This window comes from Malaclemys terrapin, chromosome 4 (genome assembly GCF_027887155.1).
Source record: "Malaclemys terrapin pileata isolate rMalTer1 chromosome 4, rMalTer1.hap1, whole genome shotgun sequence".
Lineage (NCBI taxonomy): Eukaryota > Metazoa > Chordata > Testudines > Emydidae > Malaclemys > Malaclemys terrapin.
In genome coordinates, this window is record NC_071508.1 from 97,189,905 (window position 1) to 97,202,039 (window position 12,135).

The 12,135-nt window shown below is 45.1% G+C and overlaps 1 protein-coding gene across 2 annotated transcripts in view; it reads right to left on the minus strand.

The window, feature by feature from the left end:
- Window positions 1-12,135, minus strand: part of LOC128836295 (neuroendocrine protein 7B2-like) — a 75,727-nt gene that overhangs the window by 35,116 nt on the left and 28,476 nt on the right. Inside the window, exons 1-2 of one of the 2 annotated variants that reach the window (XM_054026430.1) lie at window positions 9,649-9,755; window positions 8,095-8,327 (exon numbers count right to left, since the gene is read on the minus strand). In XM_054026430.1, the coding sequence (XP_053882405.1) occupies window positions 8,095-8,320 (226 nt within the window). In that variant the 5' untranslated portion in view covers window positions 8,321-8,327; window positions 9,649-9,755. Of the gene's footprint in view, window positions 1-8,094; window positions 8,328-9,386; window positions 9,489-9,648 lie in introns of those variants that run through there. The other variant, XM_054026429.1, reaches the window with a different exon arrangement.

Consider the following 12,135-nt stretch of genomic DNA (forward strand, 5'->3'; position numbering starts at 1 on the left):
GGTATTATCTGAATCACATATCTGAATCAACAGATCACCAAAAACAAACAACTCCCCTCCCCCAGAAAAAAACAAAACAACAGAAGTAAAGGCTTGATAATTATCAAACACATTTTACCAGAAGAAATGTTTGACAGGAATATCTGGCTTTAAACATATATTTTAAATGTGAATAATATTGTTCATCTTAAGAGGATTTGTTGTGTTTGCAAAAGAACAAATGAACTATTTTAGCCATTTTAACAAAAATTAAAAATGACACGGCAACCTGGGCAGCAGTGACCATGAGATGATCGAGTTCAGGATCCTGACAAAAGGAAGGAGAGCAGCAGAATACAGACCCTGGACTTCAGAGAAGCAGACTTTGACTTCCTCAGGGGCTGATGGGCAGGATCCCCTGGAAGGCTAATATGAGAGAGAAAGGAGTCCAGGAGAGCGGGCTGTATTTTAAAGAAGCCTTATTGACAGCACAGGAACAAACCATCCCAATGTGCAGAAAGAATAGCAAATATGGCAGGCAACCAGCTTGGCTTAACAGAGATATCTTCGGTGAGCTTAAACACAAAAAGGAAGCTTACAAGAAGTGGAAAATTTGGACATATGACCAGGGAGGAATATAAAAATATTGCTTGAGCATGCAGGGGTGTAATCAGGAAGGCCAAAGCACAACTGGAGTTGCAGCTAGCAAGGGACGTGAAGGGTAACAAGAAGGCTTTCTGCAGGTATGTTAGCAACAAGAAAAAGGTCAGGGAAAGTGTGGGACCTTTACTAAATGGGGGAGGCAACTTAGTGACAGATGATGTGGATAAAGCTGAAGTACTCAATGCTTTTTTTGCCTCGGTCTTCACAGACAAGGTCAGCTCCCAGACTGCTGCACTGGGCAGCACAGTATGGGGAGGAGGTGAGCAGCCCTCAGTGGTGAAAGAACAGGTTAAGGATTATTTAGAAAAGCTGGATATGCACAAGTCCACGGGTCCAGATCTAATGCATCCAATGGTGCTGAGGGAGTTGACTGATGTGATTGCAGAGCTATTGCCCATTATCTTTGAAAACTTGTGGCAATCGGGCAAGGTCCCGGATGACTGGAAAAAGGCAAATATTGTGCCCATCTTTTAAAAATGGAAGAAGGAGAATCCAGGGAACTACAGACCAGTCAGCCTCACCTCAGTCCCTGGAAAAATCATTGAGCAGGTCAAGGAATCCATTTTGAAACACTTGGAGGAAAGGAAGGTGATCAGGAAGTAAAAGTACTACTAGAGCCTCTCCGGGGATAGTGCTTGGGGTGTGCTATAGACCGCCGGGATCGACCCAGGATATGGATAAGGAATTGTTTAATGTATTAAGGGAGGTAAATACTAATAGAAACTGTGTAATTATGGGGGACTTTAACTTCCCGGATATCGATTGGGGAACAAACGCTAGTAGCAATAATAGGGCTCAGATGTTCCTAGATGTGCTTGCGGATCAATTCCTTTATCAAGTGGTAGCTGAGCCGACGAGGGGGGAGGCCATTTTAGATTTGATTCTGGTAAGTAGTGAGGACCTTGTTGAGGAAGTGGTAGTGGGGGACAACTTGGGCTCCAGTGATCATGAGCTAATTCGCTTTAAACTAAATGGAAAGAGTACCAGAATTAAGTCAAAGACTAGGGTTTATAATTTTAAAAAGGCCAATTTTAACAAATTAAGGGGACTGGTAAGGGAAGTGGATTGGGCAAACGTATTAAGGGACCTAAAGGCAGAAGAAGCCTGGGATTACTTTAAGTTAAAGATGCAAGAGCTGTCAGAGGCCTGTATCCCCAAAAAGGGAAAAAGATTACTAAGCAAGAGACTTAGACCGAGCTGGATGAGCGACCGGCTGAAAGGGGCGATTAGGAAAAAACAGAAAGCGTACAAAGAGTGGAAGAGAGGAGGGATCAGTAAGGAAACTTACCTTAGCGAAGTTAGAGAATGTAGAGATAGAGTGAGAAAGGCCAAAGGCCAGGAAGAGTTGGACTTAGCGAGGGGAATTAAAAGTAATAGCAAGAGGTTTTACAGCCATATAAATAGGAAGAAAGCAAAGAAAGAAGAAGTGGGACCGCTGAAGACTATAGCCGGAGAGGAGATTAAAGATAATCTAGGCATGGCGCAATATCTCAATGAATATTTTGCATCGGTGTTTAATGAGGCCAATGAAGGTATTAGGGATACTAGCACCGTTACAGAGGGGCATACGGGATGGGGGATTACCGCATCCGAGGTAGAAACAAAACTAGAACGCCTTAATGGGACTAAGTCGGGTGGACCGGACGATCTTCATCCGAGAATACTGAAGGAATTGGCGCGGGAAATAGCAGGCCCATTAGCGACTATATTTAATGAATCTGTAAACTCGGGGGTAGTCCCGTTAGACTGGAGAATAGCCAATGTGGTTCCTATTTTCAAGAAAGGGAAAAAAAGTGACCCGGGTAACTATAGGCCTGTTAGTTTAACATCAGTAGTGTGCAAGGTGCTGGAGAAGATTCTGAAAGAGAAACTAGTTGAGGACCTTGAAGTTAATGGCAAATGCGATAAATTACAGCATGGTTTTACGAAGGGCAGATCGTGCCAAACGAATCTGATCTCCTTCTTTGAGAAAGTAACGGACTTATTAGATAAGGGAAATGCGGTGGACCTAATTTACCTGGATTTCAGTAAAGCGTTTGATACAGTACCCCATGAGGAACTATTGGTTAAAATGAAAAACATGGGGATCGATATGAAAATCCAGAGGTGGATAGGGAATTGGTTAATGGGGAGAATGCAGCGGGTCGTATTAAAGGGTGAATTGTCGGGTTGGAGGGAGGTTACTAGTGGAGTGCCTCAAGGTTCGGTTTTGGGACCCATCTTATTTAATCTATTTATAACTGACCTCGGGACAGATTGCAAGAGTGGGCTGATAAAGTTTGCGGATGATACGAAGGTGGGAGGAGTTGCAAACTCGGAGGAGGATAGGGATACTCTGCAGGGAGACTTGAATGAGCTTGTGAATTGGAGTATTAGAAATAGGATGAAATTTAATAGTAAAAAGTGTAAGGTTATGCACTTGGGGACGAATAATAACAATTTTAGTTACAAGATGGGGACGCATTGGTTAGAAGTAACGGAAGAGGAGAAGGACCTAGGGGTCCTTGTGGACCGCAGGATGACTATGAGTCAGCAATGTGACGTGGCGGTGAAAAAAGCCAATGCGGTCTTGGGATGTATTAGGCGAGGTATATCTAGTAGAGATAGGGAGGTCCTGCTTCCGTTGTATAAGGCGCTGGTGAGACCTCATTTGGAGTACTGTGTGCAGTTCTGGTCTCCAATGTTTAAAAAAGATGAACTCAAACTGGAACGGGTGCAGAGAAGGGCGACTAAGATGATCAGAGGAATGGAAAACCTGTCGTATGAAAAGAGATTAGAGGAGCTTGGGTTGTTTAGTCTGACAAAGCGAAGGCTGAGGGGGGATATGATTGCTATCTTTAAATATATCAGAGGGGTTAATACAAGGGAGGGAGAGGAATTATTCCAGTTTAGTACTAATGTGGACACGAGAACGAATGGATACAAACTGGCCGGGGGGAAGTTTAGGCTAGAAATTAGACGAAGGTTTCTGACCGTCAGAGGGGTGAAATATTGGAACGGCCTTCCGAGGGAAACGGTGGGGGCGACGGACCTGTCTGGTTTTAAGATTAAGTTGGATAAGTTTATGGAGGGAATGGTTTAATGATAAAACACAGTAGCCAAGGAAAACCAAGCAATGGTACATGAACAACATAATGGCAAACAAGGGTCAGGCTAGAGACTCTTGCCTATATGCTCGGGGTATTACTGATCGCCATATTTGGGGTCGGGAAGGAATTTTCCTCCAGGGTAGATTGGCTGAGCCTCTGGAGGTTTTTCGCCTTCCTCCGCAGCATGGGGCAGGGATCACTAGCAGGAGGGTCTCAGCCGATTGAAGTCACTAAAACACAGGACTGGGGACTTCAACGGTAGAGTACAGGGAAGGGTCTTGCGGCCTGCAGCATGCAGGGGGTCAGACCAGATGATCATAATGGTCCCTTCTGACCTTAATGTCTATGAGTCTATGAGTCTATGAGGAACAGTCAACATAGATTCACCAAGGGCAAGTCATGCCTGACCAACCTGACTGCCTTCTATGATAAGATAACTGGCTCTGTGGATATGGGGGAAGCGGTGAACGTGATATATCTTGACTTTAGCAAAGCTTTTGATACGGTCTCCCATGGTATTCTTGCCAGCATGTTAAGAGTATGGATTGGATGAATGGACTATAAGGTGGATAGAAAGCTGGCTAGATTGTTGGGCTCAACGGGTAGTGATCAATGACTCGATGCCTAGTTGGCAGCTGGTATCAACCGGAGTGCCCCAGCGGTCGGTCCTGTGGCCGGTTTTGTTCAACATCTTCATTAACGATCTGGATGATGGGATGGATTGCACCCTCAGCACGTTTGGGGATGACACTAAGCTGGGGGGAGAAGTAGATATGCTGGAAGGTAGGGATAGGGTCCAGAGCGACCTAGACAAATTGGAGGATTGGGCCAAAAGAAATGTGATGAGGTTCAACAAGGATAAGTGCAGAGTCCTGCACTTAGGATGGAAGAATCCCATGCACTGCTACAGGCTGGGGACCAACTTGCTAAGCAGCAGTTCTGCAGAAAAAGAACTAGGATTACAGTGAACAAGAAGCTGGATATGAGTCAACAATGTGCCCTTGTTGCCAAGAAGGCTAATGGCATATTGGGCTGCACTAGTAGGAGCATTGCTAGCAGATCAAGCGAAGTGATTATTCCCCTCTATTCGGCACTGTTGAGGCCACATCTGGAGTACTGTGTCCAGTTTTGCCCCCCCCCCCTTTCCTCCCCAGATAGGATGTGGACAAATTGGAGAGAGTCCAGCGGAGGGCAACAAAAATGATTATAGGGCTGGGGTGCATGACTTATGAGGAGAGGCTGAGGAAACTGGTCTTATTTTGTCTGCAGAAGAGAAGAGTGGGGGGGGAGATATGATAGCAGCCTTCAACTACCTGAAGGGGGGTCCCAAAGAGGAGCTAGGCTGTTCTCAGCAGTGGCAGATGACAGAACAAGAAGCAATGGTCTCAAGTGGCAGTGGGGGAGGTCTAGGTTGGATATTAAGAAAAATTATTTCACTAGGAGGGTGGTGAAGCACTGGAATGGGTTACCTATGGAGGTGGTGGAATCTCCATCCTTAGAGGTTTTTAAGGCCCAGCTTGACAAAGCCCTGGCTGGGATGATTTAGTTGGGAATTGGTCCTGCTTTGAGCAGGGGGTTGGACTAGATGACCTCCTGAGGTCCCTTCCAACCCTAGACTTCTATGATTCTATGAGCTTGGAATTTTAAAGTCAATATGAAATACTAATTTTCACTAACTGTGCTGCAAGACCAATCTGCCTAGCTGACCTATAAGGAATTTTAAATGGGATGTGGAAAAGAAAGAAAGACAATGGGTTTGTGACTTTTTTATTTTACTGTTTCTGATGTATAAAGAAGAAACAAAATCTTGAAAGAATTCATACACACATTAGAAATTCAAGACTTGTCCACCCTATTCTCACTTGAAGTCTCTATGGATGACTAGAGAACTGGTTTAACATCACCAGTACACAAGTGAAATCTGAACAATTGGGAGAAGCGGTTTTTAGTCAGTTTTAAACTAGTTGTTTTTGTTAATACCTGTTCAATTCAAAGGTGGTAGCAAACAGTTGGGAAAAAAAATGTCCTTGTTAAAAATACAAACTTCATCATCCCTGTAATTAAGGGCTAAGATACTCCAGTCCTCTGGTTGTCCAAGTAGAGGAGAGACTTGTTTTTCCTCAAATTTCAGCAAAACACTAGTATGGGAAAAAACAACAAAACACACAAATAAAACCACCAAAAACAACAACATAAAAAAGCAACAGCTCACCTCCACACCTTTCAGGTGCTGTGAATACATCAAAGAAGCAAAAAAAAATGACAGTCCCAATTTCCCCCCTCATTCCCTATTACAAACTATTTAAGCTGTTTGGAAAACTACAAGTTGCCATGAAAATTTCATTAGCAGAGATACAAATGAGAGGCCTACAGAGGCTGTTACAAGTGCACAGTTAAATTATTTCTACTCAGCCCCTATCCATCCAACCATATGTCATCTGTTTGGCTAGGGGATTCCTTTAAATAGGGGTGACAAGGAGAGTCATCATGGAAAAAATAGTTATATTCAGCCAGGGCTGGCTCCAGGCACCAGCGCAGCAAGCAGGTGCTTGGGGTGGCCAACGGAAGGGGGCAGCATGTCCGGCTATTTGGCGGCAGGTCTGTCAGTCCCTCTTGGAGGGAAGGACCTGCTGCCAAAGAATGAAGTGGTGGCGGTAGAGCTGCCGCCGAAGTGCCACCGATCGCGGCTTTTTTTTTTTTTTTCCTTGCCACTTGGGGTGGCAAAAACGCTGGAGCCGGCCCTGTATTCAGCATTTTTGGCAAAAAAAAATAGCATCAAGCTGTGGTAGAACTTACCATATCTTGATGTGGTAGAAGCATCAAACTTACTTTTGGCCTAATTGAGTGAGAGCACATTTTGTTGCCACAATCAAAGCTTTATTTTTCCACTGGCTCATCAAACCACATACTAATGTGTCTTTATTAATACAGGCTATTCTATGTTAAATATATTTGACCATTAATTATGAACCCTGATAAAAAAACAATTATGTTACAGCACAAATCTTCATAAATGTTACAATACTATTGTATTTTAAATTCCTTCAAATATCTTGCTTATTATAAAACAAACCCTTGAGCCAGATGTTTCAGACAGTTTGCACAGTTAAAGAAAATTATGATTCAAATGAAACTTCTCACCCAAATCAGCTCAGAAATGTAGGCCAAACCCTTTGAAAAGGAACAAATGCCAAGTCCTGCTCTTCATGACAAACACTGTGGAGCTGCAGGTCAGGATCCTCAGCTCCAACCAGCCCGGGTGTCCATGCAATAGGTTTTGGCTACAGGATATGGAGGAGAATGGTGGATGTGGCCTGCTGCTCCCCAATACACAGGGTTATGGTTCACTCACTCCACACTATATGGCAGGGGTCAACAACGTTCGGCACGCGGCTCGCCAGGGTAAGCATCCTGGCTGGCTGGGCCAGTTTTATTTACCTGCTGACGTGGCAGGTTCGGCCGATCGCGGCCCCTACTGGCCGTCCTGGGCAAATGGGGGCAGCAAGAAGCCGCGGCCAGCACATCGCTCGCCCGCACCGCTTCTCGCCGCCCCCATTGGCCCGGGACAGCGAACCGCGGCCAGTGGGGGCCGCGATCGGCCGAACCTGCCGCGTCAGCAGGTAAATAAATCTGGCCCGGCCCGCTAGGGTGCTTACCCTGGCGAGCCGCCTGCCAACGTTGCCGACTCCTGCTATATGGAAATCCACTCTCCACACCCACAGCCCACCTTTCTAGGGTGAACTGCACAGAACTCCATGGGACACAGGAAAAGTCCACCTGCATAGGGGTTCTTGTTTTTATCTTGCATGTCACTGCAGAAAGTTGTAAGCGGTTTTGGGCCACATGTGCCCGTGTACAGAGCACCAGAATTTGGTCCTACAGAATGAATTTGCTTCACACAAAAACATGTAACAAATATACAGACAGGAGGTTAAATAGGATCAGTAAATGGGGGAAACTATGCATGTTTAGTGGTTACATGTAGCATGACAGGCATATAACACTGGGGCAGGACCTTGTGAGAAACTCCCTTTTTCAGCCATTGTAGATGAGATATCACCAAGACAACATTACTTGGTGTCCAAAGCAGGTGCACACAAACCTCCACATTCTCCTCTTGTCAATGCAATCTATAGATTAGCACCACAATTGGTCTCAAAAGAGAGGGTAATTACAAAATGGAGGCTAGATTTAGGGATTTAAATCAAGGAACAATAAAGGCCCAGATTGGAGAACTGCATAGTATATGACTTTTGCAAGTCTACCAGGAACATTTGCATACACATAAAACAATTGTTCACAGCCTAAGGGCTATAAGGGAATGAAAAGAAACATAATATAATGCAACGTAGAAAATAACTACCTTCAATGCTCTGTGGACCCACTAGATTCATAGCCTGGTGTGCTGGATATTCTACTCGGGGTCTGGCAATGCCCAATTGTTCCATAACCCCATGAAGGAGTCTTTGAATATCTGCTTCAGAAACTCTATCTGGGGTCCTAGGGCTGTGACTAGAAGCCAAAACCAATCCAAATGCTAGCAAAGATACCATGTTATAAAGCAACGTAGTTGTCATTCTGATGGCCATTTTTAACCTGTGAAAATAAAATACATTAAGTAGATAAATGATAAAGTGAGTAAAATACTGACTGCATATCTCAAAGAACTTGTCAGGTCAGCTTCCATTATCAGCTAAAAGAATTTTTCAAACAGGGAGGTGAAATTTTGGGGGAGAAAATTGTGGGAGTCAGTAAACAATTTCTGCATAGCATCGATTCATAGCATTTATTAATTACCTTTCTGCCATGATAAAACAAAATGGACCCACTGATTCACTTGGAAAACTGAAGGGTTAATAATTAGCTAGGTAAAGTTAGAATGCATGGTTCTTCCTTCTCCCCTGTTTTAATTTAGTATTTTAAAGTGTCATAAAGCTACGGTGGGAATACTAAGAATTGCTCAGTTTTGTGCTCTGCTTTTCAAACTTTACTCTTCCACTTGCTCTAAGAAATGAAATACTCCCAGTTTTTTTTTAAATGGGTTGTATAACATTTTTATCTCCCTCACAGATTGACAACCCATCACACACGCTCCCTCTTTCTCTTCATTTCTCCCCATCTAGAACACACAGCCTTCATTTATTCCACTTGAATACGTTTCACCAAATGGCTGCTCTGCCCGCATGAGACAGGCACAGAATCCAGTAATGACCACTTGTCATTCTCTTTATAAAACTACGTTTTAAACAACCTGTTTGTCCTTTTTGGTCAGCTGCTGTCATAGGAAAACGGATTTATTAGTGTATGGTTATGTTAATGAAAGTCTATATTATTCACTTGCCCTGCTTTGCCAAACCAGAGACTTAAAGATCTGTTTCTCCCTTTATGGTATTTTTTCCCCCTAATATAATAATGTACAGTAAAATGGCCTTGAGCCCTGAGATAATAATGGCAGAGAAATCCCACCTAAAAAAAATTGGAAAGAGAGAGAGATTCTCCTCCTCCCTACGTGTGGCTCCCGAATGCCCCACATCCTTGCTCTGTCACTTGATCTCCAGGAGATCTTCACCCCACTCACTAGCAACAATCTTGGGCATTTGAAAGAAAAATGGATCCTTTCTGGCTACTAGATAGATAAGGGGTAAATGTACCTGCCTCCTGTGTGTGTGTCTGTCTGCCTGTGCCCCTCCTCTCCAGCCCCAGTAGAATCCTAAGCTTAAAACGCCCCCGAAAGCCATCCTCGCGGATTACTCCCTGTATGCAGAGCGAACCCCATCCGCAGGGCTGAGCAGCATCGGGGTAGAAAACACCTGCCCCTCCCCCGCGCCCCACCCAACCCTTTCAGCCTGCTCCCCTGCCAGCAAGCAGCCATGGAGGCCGCCCCGGCGGAGGCACAGGCGAGATGCGCGGCACTCACCGCCCGGCGCTGGGGAAGGCGAGCTCTCGCTAGGCAGATGTGGGGTGGCACCGGCTGACTGAAGCGCCGAGCAGAAGGAGGCGGCGGCCTGTGCTGTGACCATTCATGCGCAGTCCCAGCCCCCTTCCCCCGCCTTGCCTTGTCCCTGCGGCAGGTGCGGGGGGAAGGTTGTCATGTCAGCAGCATCCGTTTCAGCGAGATGCTGCCGCACAGGGACTAGGCATAGCAGGGCCAATCGGCCCCCTCTACACACACACAGGGCAGCCTAGGCACCAGGCACCCTCTGTATACACAACACTGTGTGTGGGTCACACACGCCACAGATATACAAGAGCTGACCTCCACAGTTACCTACCCAACAGGGTGAAGTGTGCATATAGTTCAGATATACACCCACAGACGATGTGCATTCACACACGCACACACAGGGACTGCATGGTGCAAACATAACACAAACCAGTAGGTGAAAATCTGAACAAACTAGACGGGGTGGGTGGGAGGGGAATGTTAAAGGCAACTTTTTGCTCTATATGAGACTGAAAGAGACACCCATAAATCTCCTGGACGATTCGGCAGCTCATGTTCAACCGCTATTCAAGTTGTTTTGAATAGAAAGACCATTCTGCTGCTAAATAGTTTAGGACGCTAATCAGCAACCGATAGGGCCTCAAGGGAAAACAGCCAGGACACGTAGGTGGAAGAAGCCAGGATAAGAGACACCCTAAAAATTCTCATAAGTGTCTGAACAGATCTAACTGTAATGGTAAAGCAGATGGCAAAAGTAGTCTGGAAGGTGTTTATCGGATAACTCATTACAGAAAGAGTGAGCAACTAAATTGGACTTTTTCCCACATTCCCAATTAGGTTTTTTGACCAACAGTTGTTCAGAGTTGATTTCCTACGTGTAACTGCAGATTTAGAGGGCAACAATATAAAGTGACTGTTGATGTGAGTGCTGTAGGAGCCAGTACCTTGGCTGAGCCCATTTGTACAGTCACCTATCATGGAGGACATGATTGCCTCTGATTAAAGTATGTTTGCAGTGTTGTTGTAGCCATGTTGGTCCCAAGATATTAGAAAGAGAAAGTGGGTGAGGTAATTTTTTTTAATCAGATCAACTTCTGTTTGTGAAATAGACAAATTTTCAATCTGCTCAGAGCTCTTCTTCAGGTCTGATTAAAGTAGCAAGATTGAGTGCGAAAATTCAAAGGAAGGTTTGGCTAAATGAAGACCTTTATCATTTATTTGTGTGTTTGAAGAATAGTAACTATTTAAAAAGTGATTTTACAATGTACAATACCAATGTTACCTGAGGTAAATAAGAGCACTTAATTTTTCAACCTGAAGAAAAAATGTCTCCGAAGAGAACTAGCCTCAGCAACTGTGCTCCAAAGTTCTGGTGTGTTGTTTTTTTATATATACTTTGACCAATGCACTAATCCCTTCCAGGGATCTTATCTTCAGCTGGGTAGTGTCTTATGCTTTACATTAGGGCCATGAGACTTTCAACAGGATGTTTTCAAAATCCTGCTCTACCACTTCCAACATCAGTCGCTGCCTGACTAGTGTACTTATGTTAGGGTATGATGGAGAACTCTCCCCAGTTATTAACATATTTTGCTTGGTTAAAGAAGTAAACTCACATCTGTAAGGCTCAGAGTAACTCCAGGATGAATGTTAAAAGAAATTACAGATGATGATAAGAAAGTAACTGGTGGGAAATTGGTCTCACTAACACAGTAACAATACACTCCACAGTGAATGTGAATCTATGCCTTTTGCACAACGGATATTTTCCAATAGTCAAACTGAATACACATTTAGTAAAGATAAACTAGACATTAAACAGGAGAATGTCTTTCCTAAGCCCCGGACTAATTCATGAACAAGGGGAAGATAGTCCACTGAATGCTTAAGTCTTGTGTGTGGTCCAATCCAGTAGGCATACTCATAGGCCACTTACTGGCTCAAGTCCCATTCAAAATTGAAGGGGAACCTCACACCTTATAACTTTTACCCCAGCCATTAGAGCACCCACCTGGGATGTGAGACCCAGGTGCAATTCTTCTTTCTGTCAGCAGGGGAGAAAGCAGAACCCTCTTCAAATTCTACCTTTTAGCTCAGGGGTGGGCAAAGTTTTTGGGCCGAGGGCCACATCTGGGTTGGGAAATTGAATGCAGGACTGGGGCAGGGGTGCAGGGTGTGGGAAGGGGTTCAGTGTGCAAGAAGGGGCTCAGGGCAAGGGATTGGGGCAGAGGCAGGGTGCAGAGTGCAGGAGGGGGCTCAGGGCAGGGGTGCAGGGTGCAGTAGGGGGTTGGGTGTATGGGGTGCAGCAGGGAGCTCAGGGCAGGGGTTTGGGGTGCAAGGTGCAGGGGGCTTAGGGCAGGGAGTTGGGGGGTGGGGTACAGGAGGGGTTTGGGCTCCAGCCTGGCACCGCTTACCTCAAGTGGCTCCGGGGTGGCAGCGGGGCCAGGGCAGGCTCCCTGT